The sequence below is a fragment of the Mirounga angustirostris genome, unplaced genomic scaffold, assembly GCF_029215605.1.
Source record: "Mirounga angustirostris isolate CCGP_5_RB_7025 unplaced genomic scaffold, mMirAng1.0.hap1 SCAF_14, whole genome shotgun sequence".
Lineage (NCBI taxonomy): Eukaryota > Metazoa > Chordata > Mammalia > Carnivora > Phocidae > Mirounga > Mirounga angustirostris.
In genome coordinates this window covers 88,478,175-88,493,869 of record NW_026991722.1, presented here as the reverse complement: position 1 = coordinate 88,493,869, position 15,695 = coordinate 88,478,175, and the positions used below count along the sequence as shown (strand labels likewise).

The window sequence follows — 15,695 nt, the reverse complement described above, 5'->3', positions numbered from 1 at the left end:
AGATCCAGCCCTGGGTCAGGCTTGGTGCTCAGCGGGGAGTCCGCTTGAGGACTCTCTCCCTCTGCCACTCCCCCCACTCTCATGCTTTCAAGCTCTTTCTCTCAAAAGTAAATAAATCTTTCCAAAAATCATAAAAATTAATTTAAAAATTAAATATCTTTAAAGATTTATTTACTTGTTTTAGAGAGAGAGAGGGAGAAAACACGAGTGGGGGAGGGGCAGAGGGAGCGAGAGAATCCACAAGCAGACTCTCCACAGAGTGCAGAGCCCAACATAATGCTAGATCCCAGGACCCCGAGATCACGACCTGAGCTGAAACCAAGAGTCATCCACTCAACCGACTGAGTCACCTAGGCACCCCATAAAAAGTATTTTTGAAGTTTTTGTTATCATTTCATGGCAAATATCAATAGATATAACCCACATAAAGAAAATCTCTTTGTGGTCCTGGGCGCCTAGGTGGCTCAGTTGGTTAAGCATCTGCCTTCGGCCCAGGTCGTGATCTCCCAGTCCTGGGATCGAGTCCTGCATCAGGCTCCCTACTCATCGAGGAGCCTGCTTCTTCTCCCTCTGGCCTTCAGCGCCCTGCTTGTGCTCTCTCTCTCGCCCTCTCTCAAATAAATAAATAAAACCTTTAACAAACCTTTAAAAAAAATCTCTTTGTGGTCCTTAATACTTTAAGAGCGTGAGGATTCTTACAATTCAACAATAAAAAGATGAACAATTCAATCTAAATGGATAAAGAATCTAAGTAGACATTTCTCCAAAGATATACGAATGCCCAATAAGCACATGGAAAGGTGTTCAACATCATTAGCCATCAGGGAAATGTAAATCAAAAACACAATAAGATACCACTTCACACCTACTAGGATGGCTATAATCACAAAGATAATAACAAGTATTGAAGAGAATGTGGAGAAACTGGAGCCTTCATACACTGCTGGTGAAAATGTAAAATGGTGCAGCTACTTTGGAAAACAGTCTGGCAGGCCCTCAACATGTGAAACATAGAGTTACCATATGACCCAACAATTCCCCAAAAGAAATGAAAACATGTCCACAAAAAGACTTGCACATGAATGTTAACAGCAGCATTATTCATAATAACCAGAGCAGAAACAACCCAAATGTCCATCAACTGATGAATGGATAAATAAAATGTATTATCCATATAATGTAATATTATTCAGTAATATACGGTTGATAACGGAGGACCAGCTGAAAGAAAATTCTATCTAGTTACCAGTGGATTCCCATACGTGCCTATTTAAAGGATTCAAAATAGAAAAGTGTTAAAAAAAAAAAAACCGAGCCCTCTGAAGGCAGCCAACCCTAATTTCACTATTCCCTCCCACAGGATGAGCCCAACAGAAGCTAGTTTTACCCACATTCCAGCATTGTGGAATGGCTTCTCAAAGCCTTCCCAGGAAATGACCACTGTATTTATCTTCCGCCCAGCCTATAGGTTTCCCAAGTAATTGGTGATAGTGAGCGCTGAGGAAGCAAAAGGCTTGTCAGCCCATGATTTCATTGCTACTTATCCACTAACTCAATCAATCTCCATGGTTCACATTCACCTCAGCAGACAGTACAGACAGTACAGACCTTTCTACCCTCAGCAGCCATCACTCTCTCCTGCCAAACACAAATGAAACCCACCCCTCAGTCCCCAAAATCCTCTCCCACCACTCTGATACCCTTAGACAACCTGCTCATAGAACCATCATCTTCTAACTCTTCTCATTCTTCCCAAATCATGAACATTTCCAAATAAAGATAGGGTCCAACACTCAAACTAGTGATTTCAACAGAGCAAACAGAAGGGTTCCCAAAGCGTACTGCCATTCATCCACCTCTGGCGAATGGGAGAGTGCCCTGATCCAAATACCAATGGCCATATATATAAGTCCTTTTGAGGTCAGGCATCATCATATCAAAAAGATGATACACTGTTTTATTGAGTTCCTGCTAAGGGATATAACTTCCTTTTGGATAAAACTGCAACTTCTTAAAGCCACAAAGCAATTTCTCCTACCCAAAGAGTGATGGTAGCATTAAACACACACATACAGGAGCGCCTGGGTGGCTCAGTCAGTTAAGCATCTGCCTTCAGCTCAGGTCATGATCCCGGGGTCCTGGGATCAAGGCCCACACGAGGCTCCTTGCTCAGCGGGGAGCCTGCTTCTTCCTCTGCCTGCCGCTCCCCCTGCTTGTGCTCTCTCTCTCTCTGACAACTAAATAAAATCTTTAAAAAAGAAAAGTTAACATACCCCAAAATCTCATTACTAGAGAAAAAATGGGGGGGGGTGTAGATTTCATTATAGTCTTTTTTCAATGCATGTCATACAACTTTTCGTAATTTTTCTATTTAAACAAAATTAGGATATGATATATTACATTATATTCTGCTTCTTTCACTTATGAGCATTTTTCCTTGACATTAAATACTCTCAAACAATTTTAATGTCTGCATAGTACTCAAGTATATGAACAAAAGTACTGTTGCTCAGTCAGCCTTTGATTGTTAAATATTCTCATTGTTGACAATTTTCTATCATAAATAACTTGTTAGTGAACATGCTCACACATAAATCTTGATATGCACCTCCAATTATTTTTTTAGGATAAATTCCTAGAAGAAAAACTGTTGAGTCAAGGAGTATAAATATTTTAAGGCTCTGGGGTGCCTGGGTGGCACAGTTGGTTGAGCGTCCGACTCTTGGTTTTGACTCAGGTCATGATCTTGGGGTCGTGGGAATGAGCCCTGTGTCAGGCTCTGCACTCAGCACAGAGTTTGCTTGAGATTCTCTCTCCCTCTCCCTCTGCCCCTCCTGCTTATGCTCTGTCTCTAAAACAAATAAAATCTTGAAAAAAAAATTTTTTAAACAAATATTTTAAGGCTCTTGATACATGTATGACTACAAATAACCCTTCCACCAGCAGTACATAAAAGTGTCTATTTTCTTGTACCTTTTTACTAAAAAGGTTGCTGATATTATTTTAGCCTTTGCCACTTGGGATAGGTTAAAAAAAAATGGCTGGTTTTTGTTTCGATCAAGGGTTCTTTCAGAATCCTTGCTGTCCCACAGCGTTGTCATTCCATCCTTATCCCCACCTCATCCAAGGCAAGTGCAGTGAGCGAAACAGAAATCCACACGCTAGCTATGCACAACACATCAGGAGCTGTCCATGCTGGATAGGGGCCACACATTGTGGGGGGATTTTGCTACTTTAAAGAAATAGAAAACTTGATGTTTTGGGGGGAAATAGTGGTGTGCAAATGTGTGGAGATTTAGGTAATCTGGCAATTCCCAGATCTTAGATTACGTCAGGAAGCAAGTTTAATGCCAACACACAAACGCTTGGGGGGCACACAGAAGAACAAATGGTCCTTCTCCCCTCCTGTGTGTGTTAATCACATTAGAATAAAAAGGAGAAATAAATCAAATAGCTTCAATAAGGAATCACTTCAGCATGTATTTCCAAATTATCCCACAACTAGCACCATCCTACAAACTTAAAACTGTTTTGATTCAGCACAAGTATCCCCTTCACATACAAACCACCCCCCCCAACCTCATATCCTGGAAAGGGAAAACATAGGCTGAGGGATGCTGGGAACCCTAAAAGAAATGTGCTAACAGCAGGCCCCTACCCCCAGCCTGGTAAATCTCTCATCTATAATCCAACATGAGAGACAACAGGCAAACAGCAAGAGGTCATCTTCAAAGAACCGGTTGCTACGGGAAGCAAGTGTAGAGGCAGCAAGCATGTCCCCATCAAAGTCCGGCAGCTGCAGAAGAACCACAAAGGTACAGCTCCCCTCCGAGCGGAGCAAGAATGGCAGGGAGGGGGGCCTCCGGGAGAGGGGGGACAGGAGGAGGAGGAAGGGAAGAGAAAAACATCAGACCGGCAGCAGCTGCCCAGTGGAACAGAAAACCTGGTAGTTTTCTGTTGTTCAACAAGGGGAAAAACAGGAGGGAAAAGGAATACAGAAAATAGCATTTCCTAAACTTGCCTTTTTAAGCGCTGGTCAAATCTTTTGGCACACCTGAGAGATGGTCAGATAAAGCCCACAGCTATGGAAAGAGAAACCCAGCCGTTAGTAATAAAATGGCAAGGACCAGCTTTCAGCACCATCTCAGTACAAATATGATCATCTTCTGGTAGAAAAATCTCCAAATATTTAGTCTACCATGCCTCCTTCCCAATAGGGCAACACCAACCATACAGAAGAGGGAACCTACCACTTGTCCATGGAATCTAAATAGGAGAATCCAAGGGGACCCCTTAATTTGAGTAGAAGCTGCCCTCATTTTTCCAGGTGAAAGACACAAGAGCTAATAGACTTCACAGCCCCTAATGGACATCTCAAATAGTCCCTTTTGCATTTGTGATCTCCAACCCCACGTGTAGCACCGGCCCTGGGAATCATACAGGACTCAAGGGAAAGAGACCGCTAGAGAATCAAGGCCCATTCCCTTACTCTGAAGACAGACCTTGGGACATTAAGAGACTTGCCCCAGGTCACCTAGCTTATCTAGAGCCCTGTCTCCCGCCTGTCCTAGCTTATCTAGAGCCCTGTCTCCCAACTCACAGGCCGAGGCTCCTTCCTCTGCTGGGCGACAACCATAAAGGCCTAGGGACAGGAAGTAGAGGGGCTAACAGCTTGGTCTTCATTCCTCACCAAGGCTCGGGCTGCTACCAGATGGCTTGGCACGCTCCATCAAAGCGCTGGGTCTCTCTTCTCTTCCAAAGAAGAGCCATCTGTCTGTCGGTTTCTGTGGGTCTTCACAGGAGTCAGGCCCCCAAGCAGGTGGACACACCTGTATTTCCTCCCTGGCTCACTCTCTCTGTATCACATAGCTCTGGTGAGAAAGTGCTCAGGCCCTCAAAGAAGGTACGGTTCGCTCAAAATGATTTCCTGAAACAGGTGAGAGGTTCTGTGGGGCTTGATGTGCACACACAAAAGGCTCAGGCACGAAGCTGTGTTGCAGAACCGTATCTCATGGGAGAGGCAAAGCTGAAACGGGACTTGCGCAATCTGTTTTTCTCAATGGATCTGTCTTCACCGTATTTTGCAGCTAGAAAATGTGCAGATGAAAACCAAAAATCAAACAAGATTTAAATGGCACTCTCGATAAGCCAAGACTTTCTCTGCACGTGTCCGCAGCCAAGGGGAAAGAGTAAACATGAAATTAAAAAAATAAAAATTAAAAACCCTCCTGAATTCAAATCAATAAAATATAAACTTGCACTCCTCCACACGTTATTGCCCCACAGCTAACAGACGAGTGAGTACACCGAAGCCGCCTGCTGGGCTCTCCTCATCCCACCGCCACCACCTCAAACTAAGCTTTTTTGCAGTGACAAGATTTCTGAGAACCCTACTTCTCCTTGTTCTGTTAGTGTCAGAGAAAAACAGAAGCGCGAGGACAGATGTACGCACTTATTTACTTGAAGACAGACTTCCTAAGGCCCTTCCGCTTCTATCACTAAAACACGTGAGAGAATTGAAGACAAAAAAAAAAAAGGAGGTAAAAAAAATTCATGAGGGTGATTCAACTGCCCAGAAAGGAACAACTGTCCATAAAATGAACAACCTCCGTGAAATAAATTTCTGTTGTATACCATCTTTATAATTTTTTTTTTCGGCTGAAACCATTAGAAGCTTCTGGCTGCAATGGTAAATTACGGAGGAGTGAAGTCACTGCTGGACGGTCTCCTTTCCAGTTCACAACTAGAGATTAAGTTTAAGAGACCCAACCCAACCCCCTTTCCATTGAATCAGACTTGCTCCTGCCCTCTGAGCCCTCAGAATCTGAAGGCCGAAGGCCAAGAGGAAGGCCTCCATGGCCCCAGGTCAGGGGCTGGCAGCCTCTGAAGGGGAGGGCAAGGGCTTCTGAATGACCAGATTAAGTCTGAATGGAAGAAGAACCTATGATTAAGTTTTCTGAATAGTTGGCTCTCTTAGGGGGAGCAAACTAAAGAAAGAAAGAGAGAGGGAGAAGAAAGGAAGGAAGGAAAGAGAAAGAAAAGAAAAAAGGAAAGGAAGGAAGGAAGGAAAGAAATAGAGAAAAAGACAAGAAAGAAAAAAAGGAAAGGAAAGGAGAAAGGCAGGCAGAGACCTAGTGTGGCTGTTACTGCCCCTCAGAAATGGGAACCCTACTCTTTGGATCTAAGAGAGTGGTATTTCACATACTCGATAGGTCAAGCCTACTTTCTGACCAATGTGTGGCATTCAGCTGATTTTCCAGGGAAAGGAAGAAAAAAAAGTAACATTGCCCTACGTCTTCTCCAGATTACTATTTAGACAGTTCAGGTTGACGTGGAACATGCTTTAACTACCAATCCCCCAGGACAAACGTAGAAACTTCTCCAAGTCATTACACAGCAGAGAAACGGGTCTTCCCTTTAACTCAGTCTCATCTTCAACCAAAACTTCTTTACGATATCATTCCAGCTTCACTGGCCCAGAATCCTTGCCAGAATGCTCTCCACCCCCAAGCATAAGTAGGGAAGGAAAAGAGCAAATAGCATTTTATCCAACCTGTGGCAGCCTGGTCAGAATTGTTCTGGCTACACAAGATGCAGGCCTGCTGAGGTTTTGTTCTGCTTTTCTAAGTGGGGGGAAAATATCAACATAAATCTTTCCTCCCAGTGAAAGAGCAGAAGATTTAAGTTAATTCATAACGCAGACTACTCATATATCACGATACAACTCATTAAAAATCTTGTTGAACAAAATGTTCAGTGACCCTTCTCTGTTAAAAACGCAAGTTTGGGTGTAAAAGGCTAATGTTTTAAAAATGCTGGGGGCGGGGGGGATGGTTGGGAGAGGCGAAAAGCTCTTCCAAAACCATAATGTTCAAGCTCGGCCCGTCTTGGCAAGTAGGACGCGAGTCCCTTCTCTAGCATCTGGTTCTGCAACTCATATTTAATGTGTTTCCATTAAACCGCAGGGGACACAAGGATGAAAAGCACAGATTCTGCCCTCCAGAGAGACTGTAGCTACACAGAGGACAGAAGGTGTGAACAGAATTAAATGTAGACGGTAGGGAGGGTTAAGTGCCAAGAGTGAAGCCCATCAAGAGAATGCTCTGAGTGAGAGGCAAAGATGGGGGCCTGAGGGGCTCCAGGAGGACTTCAGGATTTGGTCTTCAAAGATAAAAGATAAAGAAGACTGTGAGCTTTGGTTCCTTCCTCATTTCTACCTGGAACTGTCCAAGGATTTTGAAAGGCAAGCTTCCACCCAGCAACCCATGGGGCGGGCATGACCACATTTGTATTTATCAAGCTCATTAAATATGTAAAATACTTCATATATATTTATGCATTTGTGAAGCATACAAATAGCAGTTCTTAATGTATACTTGTTTAATCTTAACAACAGCCATAAAAAGGATTTTTTTAAGATACTCATAACGAAAACTCAGAGAGGTTAGAGGGTCACTCGGCTAACACGTAAGACACAGAATGTGAACTCAGGTCCGATTGCCAAGTCTGATGTTCTATTTCCATCTGCACTGCAAGAGTTCCAGGCACACATCCCCTCCTCCAGTGCATTTTTTTTTTTTAAGGCATCAAAAACCCACCAGTAACTTAAAACCTCCAGTGTAATACTTACCATATACTTATTTGTTTAAATGCATGTCTCCCCATCCAGACTGAGTTCCTTAAGGGCATCCTTCACCTTCATATTCTAGCACTGGGTATGGCACCTAGGAGAGCTGAACAAACAAGCAATGTTCACACTGAGCTGCGTGTCTCATGGCACCCAGAACCGCAGAGAGCCTGCTTCAGCTAGGAAGTCATCAAAGGGGTTTTGCTCGCTTAACCTAGCTGACCCTCAGCTTCCACAACTGTTAACAGGGATAATAAGAATACCTGTTTCATAAGGTTGTTTTGATAACTGTGTCAGATAATAAGTGCTAAATGCACGCCAGCGCCTGGAACATGCTCAGTCCTCCACAAAGGCGGGCAAATCATCTCTAACCTCAAACGGAAGATAAAAGGGAGGTATGCCAGACTTCACCTTTAATCTACTAGATTTAAAATCTGGAAACTGGTAAGATACTATTAAATTTTAAAAGGGTACAAAACCATGTGTGCTATCCATTAAAACACAGTGGGGCAGATCTAAATACACTGATATAGGAAAACTTTCAAGACATCATTTTTAAATGAAAAAGCATGTCCTGGAATAAGATATGTGCATGTATGCATATGTATGTGTGTGTAATTACATGCATACAAGCATCTAGAAAAATACTCTGAAATACAGAAGGAGTGGGGCAGGAGGGGAAGAGGTCTTTCACTTCTGTCACTGTGCAGTTCTGATATTTGAACCTTCTTACGAAAATACACATTTTCATTAAAAGTAGTAATAGTGTACAGTTTCATTCATATAATATACCAGTGTGGGTTCCTGAGTTGTGACAAATGTACCTTAATAAGTAAGATATTAACAATTAGAGAAAGTGGGTGCAGGATATATGGAAACTCTCTGTTCTACTGTTGCAACTTGTCTGTAAATCTAAAACTCTTCTAAAATAAAAAGGTTATTTTTTAAAGCAATGTGTAGCCCAGAACGATCTTTGCTCTTAAGAATATATCCATTTGGGGGTGCCTGGGTGGCTCAGTTGGTTGAGCAACTGACTCTTGATCTTGGCTCAGGTCTTGATCTCCCAGTTGGGAGTTCAAGCACCGTGTTGGGCTCCAGGCTGGGCGTGGAGCCTACTTAAGAAAAAAAAAGAAAGAAAGAAAGAAAGAAAAGAAAAGAGTATGTCCATATACATAATTATACATTCCTTACACTCTAGAGGGTTAACAATGGCTCCCACTGGTAGTACTGAAGATGATGCTCATTTCCTTATACCTTCTAGATCAGTGGTTCTCCAAGGGTGGTTACCAGATCAGCAGCAGCAGCATCTGGCAACTTGCTGGAAATGCAAATTCTCAGGCCCCACCCCAGAGCCTCTGAATCAGACACTGCAGAGGTGGGGTCAGAGGATGCTGATGCACACACAAGTTTGAGAGTGCTGTTCTAGATCATAGAAACTGGTTTTGTAACAGGTGACACTTTTATAGTCAAAACAACGGGACAATGAAACTTGGAAAGGGGGTCAGTGTGCTGATGGACGAAAAAGGATTTTCAGACCGGACACATGCCCTCATGTGGTACGTGCACTGGGATGCAGGCACAGGCCAGTCCCAACCCAAGCTGACCTATTCTGTCCATCCTCTGGCTCCCCAAGCCAGCTTCCGTGGGGGACTCTGGGATACCTTCAGAGACAAATCTCAGACAAACGAATCTGACATGGAGAGTCTTCTTTTTTAAAAAAAAAAACATTTTATTGGAAGGGAAAAGTTTGTTGGCGGCAGTTTATCATCTTCATCTTCAAATTTATGGCCTCCAGTCTCAATTTTACATTAATAGCACCAGCCAGGGCATGACAACTAATAGTTTAAGAGGTAAAGACTCATCTTCACAATGAAGAAAAAAAAAACTTAAACCTGTACGTAGTAGCAGTTCAGACGAATAAGGTGCCATGCTAGGTTACAAGTCCTGCCTTTGGAATGGCCCCTCATGTCCTTCCTTGATCCTCTTCCTTGGTCCAGGAGGATTTATAATCCCCAGCTGGCTTCCTCCCCTCTAAGTGCAGGACTTTGACCTTGTGTAGAAGACCCATGAGGTCTGCATTTCAGCTCTACTTTCAGAAGCACTCAAGGGGCCGCCTGTCTGCTGAATGAGCTCTATGAACACCACGGTAAAGAAGAGCTCAGAGAGCCAAGTCACCTTAAAAATTACTACCTCCTAGAGCCAAGGGGAGGAGGGGTAGGAGAGGAGCAAAACTAAACCAATCAGAAGTCCGCCACCCATGACCAAGGGGCTACTCTGGGCACCTTCCCGGGCCCAGGGAGTGGGGGTCACATTCCCAGTTGCCAAGCCCGCTACTCTGCCAGGGTGGCCAGAGTGGACCTCAGGATCCCAAGAGAGGGGCCAAGGCATCAGGGCCCACCGCTGACGTAGCCCCGGGCTGGGGGACAGCGTGTCATCAAGGCAGAAACTGCACAGGTAGGTGGGCATGACAGCCACAGAACCCAGGTGGGACAGTTAGAAACAAGAGATGGACCCTGCTAGAAAGACCACTGGGGGTCTCAGTCTGAGTCATGGCTTCGTCCGGTCAAGACTTGCAGCCAGAGGACAAGGAGAATGAAACTGGAGTGCAGACAGGAGACCGTTCTCCCAGATCGGGGACCCATGGCTCAAAGACTTTCACGTGACTTGGGAGCAGCAATGAGCAGGGACTGGCAATAAAGGCGCCACGGTGAATGAAAGCAGGGCTTTGGAATGACTGACGCACAGACACTTGTGCGGAAGAGAACAGAGTCTGGCTTCCTCAATTACCTCCGTGCCTTTGGTCTGCCCCCCCACACCCACCAAACTCCCGTCATACCAAGGGGTTCAGTGCACAGGAAATGGTGAAGGACAAAAAGTATAAGCAGTGCTTTAAAAAAAAATTTTTTTTAAGATTTTATTTGTTTATTTGTGAGAGAGCGTGAGTGCACACATGTGAGCACAAGTTGGGGGGGTACAGAGGGAGAGGAAGAGAAGCAGTCTCCCCGCTGAGTGGGGAGCCCACCTGCAGGGCCTGATCCCAGGACCCTGAGATCATGACCTGAGCCGAAATCAAGAGTCGGACACCTAACCAACTGGGCCGCCCAAGCGCCTATAAGCCGTGCTTCTTGAAGCAAAAAGATCAAATGGCCCCTTCCCTCCAAACCCATGGTGAGGTGGCTGGGAATTCAGGCAGGGTGGCCTCTTTGGAGACCCTAAGAGAATACTCTGCTTCTGGTGGAAGTAACCCTATATCAAGTTTAGGAAAATGGATTCTATCATAAGTCATAGCACTGGAACGAGAGAAAATCATTTTCTGTAGCCGAAGATTGGAATCCAACAAACCTTGGAGGAGATGGGAGGAAGGAGCAGGCTGACCTGGGGCACCCCTGTGTCAGGGGTGTTAGTGTGGGCACCTCAGCCATACTGGGGTTCAACAGGACCAGCCTCCAACGGTATGAAGACAGCACTTCTTTTTTTTTTTTAAAGATTTTATTTATTTGACAGAGAGAGACACAGCGAGAGAGGGAACACAAGCAGGGGGAGTGGGAGAGGGAGAAGCAGGCTTCCCGCTGAGCAGGGAGCCCGATGCGGGGCTCAATCCCAGGACCCTGGGATCATGACCTGAGCTGAAGGCAGACGCTTAACGACTGAGCCACCCAGGCGCCCCTGAAGACAGCAGTCTTATCCTCAAGAAGTGGTGCCAGGTGAGTATACTTCAAGGGAAGAACTCAGAATGAACAGAGATGAACCAAGGACACAGGCAGAGCACCCAAAACCCAAAGCCCCAGAAGAGCAAAACTAAGATCGAAGCAGAGTAATTGGAAACGGAAGTGACAGGGCTTTATTACATGGGATGCCGCAGACGTGAGCATCCTCCGTGCAGCCAGAGCAGATCATGTGAGTAGGGCTCTCACAGTGGCACCTTTAGGGATAAGGTCTGCACGCTCATGTCCGAGGTTGAAGGAATTGAGAGATTCCAAAATTCCATTCTAGAAGAGCCCAATTAGAACAACACAGGAAGAATCAAGAATCGTGACAGCCATATCCAGAAAGTGGGGCAATGCCTGAAGTTTATAGAAGGCCTGAAACCCAGGGGCTTAAGATAAGCACCACAAATGCCTAATCACATGCAGGAGTGTGTCCTGTTTCACCTAATCTGAATCATAAACCATAATGAGGTTTGGCTATGGTGCACCTAGTGTATCCTGCTCTATTCCGAGAAGCCCTGGATCAGCCAGTCTAGAAACAGGGTGCACAGATAAATGCACAGAAAAGACAAACCAGACACCTCGCTGGTCACAGGGGAATCTACAGGAAGAAGAGTACAGTGGGAGGACTTTTTTTTCATCTATATACTTTTTCACTGGTCAGACTTTAACGTGAAGGTCTTCTTGCATTATAGGAGTAATTCCTGGAAACAAATTCTTTTTTTAAACAACACTTAAGGCCAACAGTACAGAACGGGTGAGTGATAGCTATCAATGAATGGCTTTTGATGCCAAGTCTCAATGCACCTCATCAGCTCTTTTTCCAAAGGGTATTTGAGAGTAAGTAAGAGGCAGAGAGAAATGGCCACTCCAAAGCACTCTATATAGAAACAGGCTAAAATTTTATGGGGCCCTCTAGGCTGAGAAGCTATTAGATGCCACAGCTCCCAAGCAGCTAGGTAGCAAAGAAAGCACTCCAGGGAAGCTATTCAAGAGCCTCCAAGATCTTCCCATTTGTAAGTCTGAAAGTACTTTTGTTCTTCTCGGGGTTTAAGTTTCTGGGTCACCCAGCCTTTTGTTAATAACCAAATGAACACATCTGCAGTAGAGCAGTACCCTCCTTATTTGTCCCCCCAAATATGAGTGACCTGGAGAGCATTAATACCTCTGCTTTCTTAAGCAGAAAGCACTCGACTGTGTTTAATTGCACCTCGCCATCACTCCATCTCCACAAAGCGACTTCAGTGAATATCCCAAATAGGAGAAGAGGTACCATTCATTGTTACACAATAAAATAATTACTATTGCTTGCTCCCCCAATCCAGGTAACTGTGTGTGTGTATACGCGCACGCATGCACGTGCATGTGTGTTGGGGGGGTGGAAAGTGCTGACAGGAGGTTACCTAATATTATTTAGAAGGCAAACCCTATGTGCCCACAAGGCCAGTGTTTCTTTGGACATAATCAAAAATCTTCCTTTGTTGAGGCCTAATGTCTATTCTCATCCTGTCCCAGCATCTCCTCAGAGGAAAAACAAAGCTCAACTGCCAGAAAATGTTCCAAGTAATTGTTGATAACAGACAAGGGCAGAGGAAGCCCTCTGGTTAATATTTAAACATGGCAGGGGTAACATTAACTCCTTCATAGTTATGATGCCCATCAGATGACTCGGACATTTGCTCAATGGGCCCCCAGCTCGTCAGGAACACTGACTGCCTCACTCAGGCTCAGGAATGCTCTTTTTGAATTAACAGAATAACGCCTAAAACTCCTTTTACTTATCGTACTGCTTGAACTTGAATGGATTCATTTTTTAACAACTAGAATGTACAATTCCCCAATTTTTAGTAAATAGATTCCAATAATTTCTACAGAGATTAAGAGGAAGAAAGGAAAGATCAGGGTAGATTTAGGGTATAATTGAGAAGAATGCATTAATTGGGGGGGGTTAGATCATATTTTTTAAACTGCAAGCTATTAGAATACAGCTTTGCCGTGAGAAGAAAGTCTATATTCTAAACTGTCAGATGATGTACTTTGGAAGATTCAGCCACCATCACAGGGGGAAAACACACCCACAACACTTCATTCTAATAAACCTCGGCAATCTTTGTCTCCATATAGTTAAAAGTTTTCCTCTTTTATAAGGCAGAGGGAGGGACAGGAAGGAGGTTGGGGAAGAGAGGAGTGAAGGAACAGTGTATCTCAGAGAGGACACATATTGCAGATGCAGGCTGCAGAGCTCCTGATGAGCGGACAGATATTCGGCGACTTTCTTCCATGAGGGTTCCTTAAGGGGAACAAATCACAGCCAGTGACACCCAAGACAAGGATCTAAGGAAACACAGGGTCAGCCCTGCCTAGGCTTTAGGGGTTCCAGCTGCAAAAACCCCCTTTCTCTGTTCAGTCTTGCCTCTCAGCTGGTGTGACTGCAGGGCAGAGAAGCCTGGAGACAGATTACGAGTATGCTCACACGACGACCTGGTGTCACAAAGTGGCTACTACCCTTCAACCGGCCTGAGATTCTGTGCATGCCAATGGCGACCGGATCATCTGCAACACAGACATTCTGCATTCACTCCAAAGGCAGCAGGAATCAGGAAAAGCCAGGTCTCGGTGTGTCCCCTTCACACCTCCTGCCTTCTCTGACCACAGGAGTCTCACCTGTATTTTGCCATTTGACCAAAGCATAGCTGATTCCTCAACCACACATTCTCTTTCCATGTCTAGCTCTGTAGAACTGGGCCCCAAAAGTCCCCACGATTCCAGAATGACAATGTGCTGGGAGCTAGGTTCCCCAGTACAGTGTGGGCTCCGTGAGGGCAGGAATTTTTTACTTTTCCACTGCAGTATCCCTAGTGCCTAAGAGAGTGTCGGGCATGGATCGATTGATGGGGTTCCCTAACAACGCAGCAGCCTCCTTGATTATTTCCCTCTGTCAATTCCCACGCCAAAACACTAATGCTGGCCTAAGAGCAGAATGTGTGCAGTAATCCCAGGGTTTCCCTGATGCAAACTGCTACTCCATTTCAGTCTTCTTCAGGTCACACAAGAACTCACAAAGTAACACCTTCATCTACTGGGCCAATTCTGGCTTCCTTGGGGGGCGGCGAGGGAATAAGGGAAAAAAGCAACTGGATCAGCTCCATGTTACACAGGCCCAGTTTCTCTGGGCGGTCCACAACAAAGGGTCCTTCAAGGTAAGAACATCAGCGCCAGATATATCTAACCACTCAATGGCACAAGACTCTGGCAGACACCGGTCAACCTGCAGATGAAAGAATGCAAGCAGCATCCTGGCAAAAATAAAGAAAATGTCTTACTTTCCAGAAGACACTAAAATGTGCCACATTACTTCTCTCCCTCTAGGGTGGTGCAGTCCACAAATCACTTACTTTGCATACACACTGAAGCCGGGGTAAAGGCATGGTGCTGAGAACCCAGGCTGCCTCTTACACTTCAGCCAAGCCCCTGGTCCTCCCACCCTCTGCCCGGCCTGCTCTCTGGGTTCATCACTGAGAAGCCAGCAATCTCCATTCAAGTAAGACCTATGACAAGATCCAGCCATACCATATGCCTTCCCCATCAGCAGAATCCCAAAGCTGTTTCCACAGGAATGGGTATAAATTTGCACTAAGCAGAATACACTCCTCCATTTCCTGATCTGACCAAAAGCTCTCACAGTGAGGTTTAAGTGCTCTATGATCAAAGAGCAAGAGACAGCCAACACATCCTCAGAAGAGCAGATCCATTCTGGGGCTCAGCAATAGCTGGCTCATTAATAACATACCAGTGTCCCATGGAACATTTACATAGGCATGTCCTGTTATGTGAATGGGTGTGACCTGCAGGATAACCTGCCCAGTAGTTAAGATAAGCACTACTATCATTTCCACTTGACAAATGAGCAACCTGAGGTTTGGGGCCACTAAGAAGTCTGCCCCCGGATCCTCCAACTCCTAAAGCAACACACACTTAGAAAGCATACCACCTTCCTTTGGGAGCTTCTGCATGCACCTCAGAATAAAGTAGGGGTTATTAACAGACCTGCCCAATTAACCACTAACTGATGCCTGCTTCCACTGCAGACTCCTAGCCAGGAAACCACTGTCTAGGACATCCACACACCCCTGCTCCGACCAGCTAAGCTATATGTGTTTCTAGATCTGTTTCCGCCGACTCTATCTGCTCTAAGCATGTGACCAAACTAAATCTTAAATGATGTAAAGAAAAAAAATAGAGTTTTATCCTAGGAAAACTAAGTCAAATACTTTGGAAAAAAAGAGTAAATGAAGGCAAACGACTTTAAAAATGGCTAAGAACTAAATGCAACTTTTGAAGACTAGATGGGGGGGGAAAGA

At 44.9% G+C, this 15,695-nt stretch overlaps 1 protein-coding gene across 4 annotated transcripts in view; it reads right to left on the bottom strand.

Annotated features, from left to right (window-relative positions):
* The window catches only part of ZNRF3 (zinc and ring finger 3), a 151,160-nt gene that overhangs the window by 94,817 nt on the left and 40,648 nt on the right, over positions 1-15,695 (bottom strand). Inside the window, exons 2-3 of one of the 4 annotated variants that reach the window (XM_064578605.1) lie at positions 7,631-7,733; positions 4,691-5,087 (exon numbers count right to left, since the gene is read on the bottom strand). The exons of 2 other annotated variants lie outside the window; for them this stretch is intronic. Coding sequence is in view for 1 of the 2 variants with exons in the window: in XM_064578604.1 (XP_064434674.1) it covers positions 7,631-7,633 (3 nt within the window). In the remaining variant the exon portion in view is untranslated. The remainder of the gene's footprint in view (positions 1-4,690; positions 5,088-7,630; positions 7,734-15,695) is intronic. One more of the 4 variants, XM_064578604.1, reaches the window with a different exon arrangement.